This window comes from Cibotium barometz, chromosome 41 (genome assembly GCF_041138505.1).
Source record: "Cibotium barometz isolate CiBa-2024 chromosome 41, ASM4113850v1, whole genome shotgun sequence".
Taxonomy (NCBI): Eukaryota; Viridiplantae; Streptophyta; class Polypodiopsida; order Cyatheales; family Cibotiaceae; genus Cibotium; species Cibotium barometz.
In genome coordinates this window covers 30332382-30347031 of record NC_141086.1, presented here as the reverse complement: position 1 = coordinate 30347031, position 14650 = coordinate 30332382, and the positions used below count along the sequence as shown (strand labels likewise).

Sequence of the window (14650 nt, the reverse complement as noted above, 5' to 3'; positions counted from 1 at the left end):
CCGTCGCTTCCACAGTTCTGTCCGTCGCGTGTCTGCTTCCGTCAGCTTCTTCGGCGGTGCTAGTGCGCAGACAGCCGCCGCTGCCCGTTCAGCCCAACTTCTTCCGCGGCGTTAGTCCGCAAATCTCCGCCCATTCCGCCCTACCTCCTCAGCGAGGTTCGTGCGCAGACCTCCGCCGCCTGGTCCCGCCCGAGCTAGTGCGCATACCTCCACCTCCTCCTGGCCCAGTGACTGGGCCGACTGTGCACGCAAAGACCGTCGGCTGACACACTCGCGCCTGCAGCTCCGTGGTCCCCCGCAACGTGCAGGTACCTTTATTTCAAAAAATTAAAAATTTAAAAAAAATTGCAGACATTTTGGTGCAGGTTCAGTAACTTTTGGGGGTTTGCCGAAATTCCCCTCTGCATAGAAACTTGCAGGAGTCAGAATTGCAAGAAGAGCACCTACTGCAGAGTTACCCAAATCAATTTGATGACAAGTTGGACAAATTGGACATGCTACTTTGCTTAGAATTTGGGGGTTTTCCAAATTGAGGTCAAAATCAGCAAATTGAGCCTCTTTTAGAGGCAGAAATTTAGGGCTTTTGTGAAAATTGGCCAATTAACTGCACATTGAAGCGATTGGAGTGCATAAAAATTGGGGCTTTTCAGATTGGAGCATGTAATTGGGCATTACAGCTGTGATTTGTCGCATATGTAAACACATTGTGTGTAATTGGACAATTTGGTGCAAGTTTACACTTGCTTCAGTTTGCAGGCAAACATTTGCACAGGACATTTGGTTGCCTGGCAGTGCACATTGGTGCTTGGTTTGCTTGCAGGTATATTTTGTTGACATGGCTCAAAATGCTACAGATGTATTTGGTGTGCTCACCCAGGAGGACAAGTTGGATGGATCTAACTACTCCCTCTGGAGTTTCATGATCCGTAATTTGCTGGTAGCCAAAGGGCTTTGGAGCATCGTGTGTGGTGATGACACACGCCCACTTACCATACAGCCAGCCACGCCTCAAAGGGGAGGTGCTCAAAGAGCTCCTGAAGTAGAACCTGCTCCCACACAAGAGCAGAAGAGATGGGACTCTAGGGATGCACAGGCCATGTCATTGATAGCCTTTTCAGTGAAAAGGACTACTATTCCGCACATTCGTTCTTGCAAGACATCGAAGCTTGCATGGGACACATTGGAAGCAATGTATCAGGTACGCAACCAGGCAAGCTAGCCTGCAGGAAACGTGTGTGGAAGGGTAGGAAACGCCGTTTCGGCGTTTCTGTAGAAGGGCCACGTTTCTCACCATGGGAAACACTTAGGAAACGGCGAGTCCCCCCCCCCCCCCCCCAAAAAAAAAAAAAACGATTTTTGACCTCGGGTGTGGCCCGTTTTGGTGCAGCACATTAAAAGAAAAACGAGGGCCGCTTATAAAGTGGCCCGTTTTGTTGCAGCCCATTAAAAGAAAAACGGGGGCCACTTATAAAGTGGTCCGTTTTTGTAAAAGCATTAAAAAAAAAAGGGCCAACAGGGTTCCTTTTTTTTTTTGCTTTTTTTCTAAGGTCCATTTAAAAAAAAGACTCACCAGCCTTTTTTTTTAGAAAAACGATTTCTCACAGTCTATGTTCCCAGTGTTCTCTCTACTCGCCTCCATCCTCCATGGGTCCATGCAACCTGAATGAGTGCCTTGAGGATCTAGTTGAGGATGAGGGTGTACTTCCCATGTAATAAATTTGTATCTTGCACTGTCATTGATGGCTGAAATTCAGCCCTTATGGACTCCTACTTCCCATGTAAACAAGTTGTATCTTGCACAATCATTGATTAATGAATTTCAGCCCTTATGGTCTTCTTTTCATCTACTTTGTTACATGCTTTTACATGTTTCCTCCCTTCAAAAACTATATGTAAACATGTGCTATATTTTTTCTAAATGTCTGTGTTCTCTTCAAATCTTAGCCTACCCCCAACGTTTCCTAGTAAATGGGTTTCGCGTTTCCTTGCGTTTACTTAGGCTTGCCGTTTCCTGAACAGAAACGTTTCCTGCAACCTAGGAGGCAAGAGTTGCCTACTTGAAGAGGCAATTGGATCTTCTTTCTATGGATGAGGGTGATTCCATGGCAGATCATCTCACCAAAGTGAAAGATTTGCAGGAACAATTGCTCAACATTGATGAGGTTATCCCGGACAGACAGCTGGTCACCAACACTCTTCATTCTTTACCACCTTCCTACTTGGGCTTTCACACCTCTCTCAACCTCTCTATGAGAGGAGGTGGTGATCCCGTCACTTTTGAAGAGCTGGTGGGTTTACTCTTGCAAGAAGAGCAAACAAGAGCAAACTTAGCGAGCAACCGTGGTGGAGACAAGGCATTTACAGCCAAGGATAAGGGTAAAGCAAAGAGCTTTAAGCATGGGGGACAACAGTCTAGCAAGGCTGGTCATGGACAGCCCTCTTCTGGTGGTGAAAAGTCTGACAAAGGGGATGCAAACAAGCCTAAAAAGAAAGGCAAATGTCACTACTTCCATAAGCCTCGACACTACATCAGTGAATGTAGGAAGCGGATTGCAAAAGAGAAAAGGAAAGAAGCAGGCAATGCAGTAACAGACTCTTCTGATGACAAAGCACAGCAATCAGCTAATGTAATTCAGGAAGAGTACACTTTTTTGGTCACATGCACTAGTGACACACCAAGTGCTTCAGACGATGATGTCTTGCATTGCATCTGACAGACAGAATGTATCATGGTATTTTGATAGTGCTGCTTCGAGCCACATCACTTCATGCAAAGATGTATTTCAACACTTGGTTTATGCTTCAAATGGCCGCACTATACCATGTGCAGATCATACCACATATCCAGTAAAGGGAATTGGCGATGTAATACTTATTGCAGCCAATGGTGTCAATATATGTATGAAAAATGTATTGTATGTTCCAGGCATAAAGAAAAATCTACTCTTCGTCTCAGCCATAAACGACCAAGGCTTAAAGGTTGAATTTGAAGATGGAAAGTGTTTGGTAAAAGACCCATCAAAGGGTTATGAAATAGTCACTTCTGGAACACGATACAAAGGCTTGTATAAGCTGGACAGCTATGACAAGCGTACTTATGATGCAAATACAATGGCTGCCCACACTCCTGCTATGCATGATGCAGAGCTATGGCATGCTCGTTTTGGGCATGTAAATTTTCGGAGTTTGATGCTTTTGCAGAAGCATCATATGGTTGATAATATGCCGCCTCTTGAATCTCCACCAAGACATGTATGTGAGGGGTGTATTTTGGGAAAGATGCAACGAAAACCATTCCCCAAAGATGGAGCTGTTAGAGCTGAGAGTAAATTACAGCTCATACATAGTGATGTATGTGGTCCAATGCGGACACCATCCATAGGGAGGCATCTTTACTTCGTCACATTCATTAATGACTACTCCGGGTTTGCTTGGGTTTACCCTTTGAAAGCGAAAGCAGAGGTGTTTGCATGCTTTCGACACTTTGTAGCAATGGCTGAAAATATGTGTGGATATAAAGTCCAAACACTCCGCTTAGATAGAGGTGGAGAATACATGTCAAATGCATTCAAGGATTATATGCTTCAAAAGGGCATCAAACACCAATGTACTGTGCCTTATACACCGCAACAGAATGGTGTAGCTGAAAGAAAAAATAGATCTCTCATGGAGATGGCAAGGTGCATGGTGAAAGCACAAAAGTTGCCTCACAATTTTTGGATGGAAGCTATAATGTGTGCAACTCATGTGACCAACAAAAGCTTTGAAAACCATAACACCATTTGAGGCTTGGTATAGCCGAAAGCCAACAGTGGATTATATGCGTACATTTGGGTGTTTGGCATATGCACATGTGCCAGAACAACTCTGAACAAAGCTAGATGACAAAGCAATGAAATGCATTTTTGTGGGCTACAGCAATGAGAGCAAAGGATACCGTCTTTATAATCCAACAACACGAAGGATTTTTGTCAGTAGAGATGTGGTATTTGCTGAAAATTCAGAACAGCCCATGTACAGCTTGTATAAAAGTAATAATACAGGCATACAGGACATGTTTGATGGACTATTACCCATTGCAATTAGGGGAGATTCATATCAGCCAGTCCCTACACAAGAAAATCCTCATGTAGAACATGTGGAACAGCCAGCCATTCAGCCCCCTTCTATGGAAGGAGTGGAAGATCTTGTTAGGGAAGAGCAAACAGCCATAGACACAGCCAAGCCAGTGCCAAGATGGTTGCTGAAAACAAGAAAGCAAACTTGCAGCTCCACTCACAGGTAGAACAAGGGCTAGTTCCAGCCATGCATTGAATATACATCGTGGGGAGTCTGCATTAGCCATGGGTGGTCTCTTTGATTCAGACGAGCCTTCTTCTTATGAAGAAGCACATGAGAATGAGCATTGGGTGCAAGCTATGCAAGCTGAAACCTCTTCTATCATAAAGAACAATACTTGGGATCTTGTGGAATTGCCTAAAGGCAAGCATGTCATTGAAAGAAAGTGGGTGTACAAAGTCAAAAGGAAATCTGATGGTACTATTGACAGGTACAAAGTAAGACTTGTGGCTAAAGGCTACTCCCAGAAAAAGGGAATAGATTATGAGGACACTTTTGCTCCTACTTCAAGAATGACCACAATAAGATCAGTGATTGCATTGGCTGCACATAAAGAATGGAAAGTGCATCAATTGGACATCAAAACTGCATTCTTAAATGGGGATTTACAAGAGGAAGTATATGTAAATCAGCCCATTGGTTTTGTAGTTCCTGGTGAAGAACATAAAGTATGCAGGTTACACAAAGCATTGTATGGGTTAAAGCAAGCTCCAAGAGCTTGGTATGATAAAATACATGCTTATCTAACCAGCCAAGGTTATGTGAATAGTCCAGCTGAAAGCACATTGTATGTGAAGAAAACCGGTGCCGATATTCTCATAGTCATCTTGTATGTAGATGACATGCTCATTACAGGTACTAGCAAAGCACACATTTCAGATTTCAAAGCTGATTTGAAAGCTGAATTTGATATGTCAGATTTGGGGCCTTTACACTACTATCTCAGCATACAGTTTATGCATACAGATGATGGCATTGTTATGCAGCAAACTAAGTACATAAAAAGTTTGCTAAAAAGGTTTCACATGGATGAATGTAAGCCCATTTCTACTCCAGTAGAACCAGGTGTACGGCTTACTATGCATGATATTGGAGAGCCTTTTGAGGCCGGCATTTACAACCAGGCAGTGGGATGTCTCATTTACTTGTGTAACACGAGGCCAGACATATCTTTTGGGGTGTCTTTGTTGAGCAAATTCATCCACAACCGAGGCACAAAGCATTGGCAAGCAGTCAAACGCATTTTTCGTTATCTTCAAGGTACCCTGGATCTTGGTTTGTTCTATCCCAGGGGGAGCAGCTTGCATCTTTATGCATACAGTGATTTAGATTGGGCTGGTGATTATGATACCAGGCAATCCACCAGTGGGAATTGTTTTTTTCTTGGCAGTTCATGCATATCTTGGTTGAGTAAAAAGCAACCCACTGTTGCCACATCTACTTGTGAGGCTGAGTACAGGGCAGTCTTCACAGCTACGGTAGATTGTGTATGGTTGAGGAGATTATTGGCTGATCTTCGTGAGTGTCAGCAAACACCCACCACTATTCTCAGTGATAGCCAAAGTGCTATGGCCGTGGCACGAAATCCAGTATTTCATGCACGTACCAAGCACATTGAGATTCATTATCACTATGTCAGAGAGAGGTTACATGCAGGGGAGATCAGTTTATCTTACTGCCCTACACAGGATAATGTTGCAGATCTATTCACAAAGGCTTTACCTCGAGAAAAGTTTGAAGCTTTCCGCAAAGCTTTGGGCTTACTCTCATACAGAGAGTGATCTGCTACCTTGTACAGGTTCACACTTCCACCACACGGGGGATTTGTAGGCATATGCTCACTTATGGCAGTGCTATGTGTGAACAGGGCTTAACCAAGGGCACTTTTTCCCATGTGGTTTTTCCCCTTGGATATCGAGTGTGAAAGGACACTCTACATATAATATTTTGTACTTCTAGGGTTGACTTGCATTTTGTGGTTATCACACTTTTGGCTCTCTCTCTCTCTCTCTCTCTCTCTCTCTCTCATTTCTGTGTGAGCTTCTCCATCTTGCACCTAACCCTAATGTGAGGGTTTGTGTGTGTGAGTGTGTGAGTCCAACACCAACAACTTTCAGTGGCCCACGCTTTACCATGCTTCTCGCAACACATGCTAGAGTGAAGCGGGAAAATGCAGCCTTGAGCTTACTTGAGCGGCAGTGCTTCCAGACACATTTCCAGGAGCCTAAGACGAAGGGCTGGCTTTGACACCCTCGTCACACCAGCTTTGATGTATGGAGCAGCTTTCTGGGGGCCAGATTTATCCGATGAGGATTGGCAGCAAGTTGAGAGGCCCCAGGTCATGATGTTCTCCCGTATGATCCGCAGCAAACCATCAGTCTCACACCAGATTATCCAGGCAGAGTTTGCTACAGCCCCGATGGTAGTGGAGGCACTCTTCCAGACAGTCACGTACCTTCATCACATCAGTCACATGGATCCCCACAGGTACCCGAGGCTTGCCTTGGAGTCCTCCAGACAGCTAGCACTTGAGGGGCACTCTAGAGTACGGTATGCACTAGTTTCCACTTGGTTCTCACTATATGGGCTCTGCATGGACCGCCTACCCCTCCTTCAGTACAGTTTGGACTCCCCTTTTTTCCGGCTGTCTCACGAGGATACCAACCAGGTTATCCAGACAGATCTTCTTAGCCTCTACAAACATTGCACATGGATCACACCCCCGGAGCTCCCCACGAAGATGCACTTTTACAGAGACCACTTCCTCACACTCACTGAGGATGGATTCATCCAGCAGCCGGGCTACTTGATGAGTGTTCACATGTCCCATGCCATGCGGATTGCGATTGGCCAGATACGGGTTTCTTCCCACCGCCTCAGAGTGGAGACGGGTAGAGCTGAGCGCATCTTCAGAGCCGGGAAGCTCGTACGGACACCCAAAGAGGAGAGGATCTGCCGACTATGCCACAAAGAGGTTGAGACGGAGGAGCATTACATATGCCGCTGCCCAGTATACAATGAGATCCGCAGGAGGTTTCACTGTCTATTTCGTGAGGGATTCGGTCCACTCTCCAAGATCATTGACTTCCAGGACCAGCGTTGCCTGGGCCTCTTCGTGCTTGAGCTCCGCCGCAGACACAGGGACACCTTGAGACAAAGGCCCTAGCCACCCCGCCCCCTCCCTCGACAGCCAACCATCACCAGTTTCTTCCGGACTCAGGAGGTGGAGGACACCGACATAGTGGATCTTGTAGACCCTCCATGAGCTGCTCTGGACCTACCCCACCTGAGAGGAGTTACCTCAGACCGAGCCTCTGCACTCCAGCATGCCCGACGCCCTCGACCTCCCCGTCGGCCACAATCACCTCATCAGCTCCAGATCCAGGACATGCTCCACCGCCATCGAGCTACCTTTCCACGTAACATAGCTGAGGGAGACCTCTCGGCCATACTCGTCAACCCCATGCTTGACATTTTGGAGAGTGGTATACCATCTACTCGGAGCTGATGTTGCTCCCATGTTTTTATGTTCTTAGTATTCCATGACGAGTTTCCATGGACAGTTTTGTATCACCCCAGTGAGATAGCTATATTTATGTTTTCATTCTGTTTTATTTTCCATTCCATGATGAGATATGCCATGGACATTATTGTATCACTTTGGTCTCATAGGCCCATTGGGTCTTTAGTAGATGCTTAATATATCTTTCTTTCTCCTTGCAGGCATGGAGTAGCACGATCCACCATAGCCATGATCTAACAATTGGTATCAGAGCCACCGTTGATTCTCTCTCTAGACGTCGCACCGGCCGGACTTGCTCTCACCGCCTGCGCTCGCCTGGCGGACCCCATGCTCAGCCGGGCTAAACTAAGCACAGTCTCTGAGCCGGCTCGGCGGACCCCAGCTGCACCACCCATCCGAGCAGACGCAGCACTGGGCACCACATTGCCTTGCTGGCCTGTTTTCCCTCACCCACGACGATTTTCTTCATCAACCATTCCACCTTGGAATTTTTCGCTTCTAGCTTGGACGTTTCGCCTTCGCTTCCAGCCTGCCCGTTTCCTTTCCGTCATCGTTTTGCTTCTTAGCTACCTACATTGTTCACGTCGCCACCCTCGCCTGTTCTGCGTCGCTCTGTTGTCGCTGCTTCTCAACTGGCTGCTCCGGTCCAACAGTTTCCCTTCTCCGACAAGCTTTTGTGCTCCCGGTGGCCTCGTCAAAGCGCTGCGCCTGGCATTGCCTCTCATCCTCTGCCCGGAAACCTTGGGGCCCTGTGCTCTCTGCCCCTCTGTTGTGGCTGGACCAACACAGCCAAGCCCGTGACCATATGCATCAGCACATGCAAACCCTAATTTCTGAATTTGGGGTTTTTCAAAATCAGGTGCAAAATCATTTAATTGAAGCGATTGTAATCTGTGAAAATTGAGGGTTTTCTTCAAAATCAGTAAAAATCCGAATGCTTTCTTGAATGGAGAGTTGCAAGAAGAGGTGTTTATGGAACAGCCACAGGCTTATGTACACCCAAATTTTCCCACATATGTATGTAGATTAAAAAAGGGATCAGCACATGCAAACCCTCTCATTTAATTGAAGCTATTGTAATCTGTGAAAATTGAGGGTTTTCTCCAAAATCAGTAAAAATCCAAATGCTTTCTTGAATGGAGAGTTGCAAGAAGAGGTGTTTATGGAAGAGCCACAGGGTTATGTACACCAAGATTTTCCCACATATGTATGTAGATTAAAAGAAGGCATTATATGCGCTGAAGCAAGCACCACGTGCATGGAGTGATGACAAAATTAACAAGTATCTCATTAGCATTGGATTTCATCCGGAAAATTCAGACTCTTTACTATATGTGAAGAAGACACAAAATGGTTTGGCGGTGATTATCATTTATGTGGATGACTTGATAGTCACAGGTGATTGTGGGAATGATATTGCCAAAGTGAAGGTAGGGACAGAAGGGCCGTGCGGGGGGGGGGGGGGGGGGGGGGGGGGGGGGGGGCGCTGCTGTGTGCAGTAAATTTATTATAATTGAGATGGAATGCACACCAGAAAAATTAATATAAAGATTTCAAACACGACATGTAGGACTTCTAAACAAAGTTACAGAAAAAGAAGGAAAAAGACTTACTGGATATAAAACCGCAAAGCGGGGGTCTCAGGATCGTGGTTTAAGAGAGCTCCTTCATTCTCCTTCAAGTGAGAAGCCAATACTTCTTTAATAATGCCAGGAAACTGGGCAAAAAGCCAGACAACTCCAAGGTATCTCAAAGTTCCTCTCAGCACTTTCTTGAGAAAAGCTAAAGGCACCCATACCCCTCCATAGCCACCATCATCTGAAAATCCATATCCAGCAGCATTCAACTCTCTATGAGAAGGATGAAAACCCATGCTCATACCAGGGACAATGCTGCGCCCTGGTGTCATGCTACTTAAAGGAACCAAACCTTGTGGACCCAACAGATTCCCTGGATTCCCCACTCGAAGGAGAGTGGGTGATTGTTGATTTCCATTCCCTAAACCAGGCCGTGTAACAGTAGCTGGAGTTGTATTGACCCTGCTTGAAATCCCACCAGAAACTTGAACCAAACTTTGTACAGAACCACTCACAATCCCCAAGGGTCCTGCTTGAGCAGGTTGTCCAGAAAGTGCAGCAGCACCAGTTGTGGGTGCTGAGTCCACATTACTATAACCTGTTGTAATCTGTTCCATAACAAAAGGCCGAAACTGTGGACATGGAAGTGAGCCTTTAGTCCCAGGTCCACCCCCTCGTGGTGGTGGAGCTGGCTGCAGCCACACTTGGTCACCAGCAAAGCACCGCATGTCCACTGCAAACTGTCTGCGGTAAACAATGCGAATCCAGAATGGAGATCGGAGCACAACAGATACATCTGTTGGTAGAAGGGAGCTTGGCACTAGACCTGTTCCTCTACCTGGTCCAGAGACAATTGCTCCATTTTGTGAACCCTGGATTGAACTCCCAGCCACTGTGTTGCCACTTCCAGGCAGCCCAGTAGTTAAAACTCTTCCATGATTACTAGGCGGAGATGTGACCGTAGAATTAGTTGGTGAGAGAACCTGACCAACTGTTTGAATAGCTTTTACAGATCCACCAGGACCTAAGTTACCTGCAGAAGCCATGGGAGTGGTAGCCACAGGCATACGAGCAGGCCGTATGGCACCAGCAAGAGCATGCAACGGCCCAGCGGTTACCCGAATGCAGTCAAGAAGCAACTCGACCTCTCCCCCATTAATATAATCCTCCAGATACTGCAGCATTACAGATCACAACGTGAGGACTTGCATGAACAGTAGCTTAAGATATGTAGTATGTAAGCCTATTTGTATGTTAATGAAAATAAAAGCTTTTGCAAATTCTCAATTTCGAAGAATTTGTTTAGGAACAACCTTTGAATGGGGCCATAGTTGATCTGGTGAGACATGCATAGTGCATCCCCTTTTTCCTTTCTCCCACTCCACTACAAAACGAGCCATAACTGAGCCAACATAGCTGAACCACACACTCGTAAGTCCAATACCTTCAACTCGAAATGCTCTTCTCATAACCTCCCATGTCTTCTCCCCTTCACCTCCACCTGAAAGCCCTTTATGTTGCAACTTCAGTAGCCTATCTTGCCCAGCCTCCCCTTTCTCATCAACTTTATTTTCCAAGAGCCACTTGATCCCCAAAGAAAATGCTCGAGCATTCCATAGACGGTCCAGATCTTCCATCATGTTTATGATGCTGTCATCTTCTACAGAGTCATAAACTAGTACAAATCCTTCACTACTGCACCGGATGTGAGAATCTGCTTCAGAGGCTATTATTTGAGCTGCTTGTGGCAGACTTTTGTGTCTTTGGAGCTCATAGAATTCTTTCATATAATTATCCTGTATTTTCACATTCCATGCCGCACTTCCAGGGTTACCGAGACACAAGCATATGTGTTCCCACCCACCCAAATTTTTTGTCCCAGAACCCATTCTCACCGTTGAGGTGCGCAGCCGAAACCACAAGTTTGTAGAAGGTTTTCGGAGGCCAACTTCCTCAAGGTAAGGAATATTATGTGCATCCATCTGACTGGTTAGCCGAGCCTGCTTGACACATAGAGAGCATCTCCTGGCTACTTGTAGAAGGAAAGCAGTATAGGAGGACAAAGGTGCCTTTCCTTCATTAGCTTCTGCTACAATGATGGAATATGGCTGGCCCACAGATATCTGTGACGTGCTGGACAAGCTTATATCATCTGACGTACTAAAGGCCAATGGCTCAACTGATTGTACAAATGCTTCAGCACTGGTTCTCCTTTTTTTGAAAACCTGTGTTCTTGTCAACCCTTGAAGAGATGGCAATGCAAGGAGAGAATCTGGATTTTTTCGTTTATGTTTGCTTGACTCAAAATTTGGTTTTTCTGTTGAGCTTGTATGATGTACCAAACTGTTCTGCACTGAGGACTCGGACATCATTGGAGCAGCCGCCTTCATGGGAGAAGACAGTGGAAGAGAAGCTTGTGGAAGCTCATTCATTTCTGAAGACTCCATCAGATTACCTGAATTGTCTGTCTTTGGTCCTAAAGCATCTGGCATAGGGGATCGTCTTGCTGGAGAAGGTGTCTGAGCAGATCCACCAGGTGACAATACCGGGTTGCGTGGCAAGCTGCTTTGAAGAACAGAGTTTTTAGGAGATGGCCTTGCATTTGGCATGGAGTTCCGATACAAGGGTGACCCTCGTAATGGTGTTGGTGTTCGAGTTTGCCTTGAAGGTGAAGTCAAAGAAACCCCATCATCAAAAGCATTGGAACCACCAACTGTTGGAACAACTGTTGTCTTCGATGAGATTGAATCTATCAACTTTGACAAATCATCATCATCCAAGTTTATTGGTGAGGTTGCACTTTCCCCTGGGTTCAGGGGTGACTTTAACGGAAGATTGTCTGTCTCAAGCGTTGGCCTGGATCCAACGGCTGTTCTTTGAAATGGAAGATTTCTAGAGGGACTTGCTGTACCTCCTGGGGAGTTCCTCGTAGGACTTGCAGTACCACCTGGACTTCCTATCCCAGGCAAAACTACTGACTGTCGAACGCCTGGCCATCCACCAACACTGCTAAAACTTCCTGAGAATGATTTCCCTGCAAGGTTGCTATGAGGTAATGATTTGCTTAGGATGCTTTGACTCCCAAATCCCATGTTGCTAGCTTGCCCTGCACCAGGATCATTATGCTTCCACACCTGACCAGCAAAAACACTTCCCTTCTCAGCCCCTAAAGATCTGTCCTTGTCTGATTTATGTGCTATACCAGATCCAAACCCGGTTCCCAACCTCTTGATACCAGGGGATTCAAGAAGTCCACTATTGATCTCTCCTCCATTCAAACCCATGGCTAAGCCTTTCCTTCGCTGTAAAACCAGTCTGCTTTCATCCAAAATGCTGAAATTCACTTCATCCTCTGTCACGAAGAAAGAACCCACGTCAATATTCATGTGGCGGACAACCCGCACTGGTCCACTAAGCATTGAACCTTGTTGTGGCTGGCCTTCAATAAGGGTCAGCATGGGCATGAAGTTGCTGTCAAGTTGAAGCATTAAGAAGAACGCTTCCCCACAGTTAGGAAAAGCCATGATCAACGTATCCGTGCCAAACTTGGGTCCCTCGGCTAACTTTTTGAATCTAAGAGTACCTTTTTCAAAAATCTGTCAACACAAAAAACGAGAAAAGTGAAAATGCATCAGATATCCAACTTTGTGCAATAAGAGTGTTCAGTTGAACAACTTTTACTATAGCATAATATAAATATTTTAATGTATATTCAAACATTATTTAATCAATGAAAATTTAAGTGAGACTACCATACTTGTGTATTGCAGCCTTCAAGGTACCATCATCACGTGAAGAACTCTTGAGGTCTTCCTGTATCTTGGCCCTCACCTGAAGACTTGCTGGGAGTGTTGGAAAGCAGTGGAGTGCGTTGGATTCTGGAGACCGACATCAGCCCGTTGGTTCCAGGTAATCACATTTCCCGAGTCTCTCGTCTTACAAAAGGGACCAAATGGGCACCATAAATGAGCAAAAACTGGGGATGAATGTGCTAACAATGTGAATGTTTTCCTTGATGTACAAGGGAACACCAACCAATGCACCACAGGATGGAGTTTGCAAAGCTTTGGGAACAATCAAGAATCTGTAATACACTTGGGGAGGTGTGAACGTTCCAATACTGTGTTGTGAAATAGATAGCACGTCAATACTTAAGCAATGGACACTGCATCAAAGTAAATAACAAAGCTGAGGGCTCTCCCCGGATCCTGGGGCAGCCTATGAATTACAATTTCTTTGGATGTCTCCTTGTTGAAGGAACTGATATTTTAGTGGAGATGGTGGCTCTCATTCGGATCTGTGCGGTGTTTCATCACTCCAAGCCATCCACGCCAAAGAGTGGCACGATCATCTTCTCAAGGGGAATCCCCTTGAGTGCAGCACCAAGGATGGAATGGGATTTGGAGTAGGAGGCTTAGGTCATAGAGATCGGAACAGGGAGTACTCGTCGGAACCTACACCCAAGACTCTTCAAGTGGAGAGCAGTTCCGCCTCCCACAGAGATTGATATGCAGATTGCCTCATGGAACATTCAAGGTTTGGGAGGGCCTCAGTGTTTTCAAAGGCATGGCGTCCTTAGAGGAGAGCTCCATAGAGCAGCAGTTAGGGGACCCATTGATATTCTTTTCCTAGAGGAGCACGATCTTTCCGAGGGGCGTACACATCTCGCTACAAAAAGCAAGAGTCACACTTTTTGGTCTCCTTGTTTTGGCCCCTCCGGCATGCAGGGGGGGTTTGTATTTCTGCCAGTTTGAGAAGCTCTTGCCAGCAATAGTTGGCTCAGGCATCATAGTAACTAGGCGGGCTCAGTGGGTTACCGTTAGCATTGGCGACGAGGACTATGTGGGCTTCCTTAACATTTATGCTCTGAACGTCGCTACAACAAAAGCCACCTTCTGGAGTACAATTCGTCAATCCTTCCCTCAAGCTAACTTTTAGTGCATGAATGGGGACTTCAACATGATAGAGTCACCAGAGGATAGACTCGGAGGAGGCCTAGGTGGCTTCAGTTTCTGGCTCAGAGTACTCTCCTTGGGCGGAGTTGATCCTGGCACTTAGGGGACAGGACCCTGCCAGAGTTTGGACGCAGCCTCAAGAGTCTGTGCTTCTCGCGGTCTGATAGAGGAGCACTGGTCCCAATCTTTCTTGACTTGATAGATTTTATGTGGATGAGTGGGCTTGCGGTCGTGGCGACATGATTGGTATCTTGGCAGGCACTACCTTCTCCGATCATGCTCCGGTTATTTTGTCCTTGGAGGACCCTTGGAGGCACAGTGCAGTGAGAGGAATCGTTTGGATCAAAGCAGAGGGTGAACTGGAGATCGGAGAAGTAGCTAGGTGGTGTGTCCACTAGATTCTCTATGCAACTTCTCTATTAGAGACTTGACCCATTTCAATTCATCTTCAGTTGTAGCTGCTAAAATTGATGCTT

The 14650-nt window shown here is 46.0% G+C and overlaps 1 protein-coding gene across 1 annotated transcript in view; it reads right to left on the bottom strand.

Annotated features, from left to right (window-relative positions):
- Positions 1–14650, bottom strand: part of SWP (RNA polymerase II transcription mediator) — an 87246-nt gene that overhangs the window by 10810 nt on the left and 61786 nt on the right. Inside the window, exons 5-6 of the mRNA XM_086780171.1 lie at positions 10533–12815; positions 9256–10394 (exon numbers count right to left, since the gene is read on the bottom strand). Of these exons, the coding sequence (XP_086636297.1) occupies positions 9256–10394; positions 10533–12815 (3422 nt within the window). The remainder of the gene's footprint in view (positions 1–9255; positions 10395–10532; positions 12816–14650) is intronic.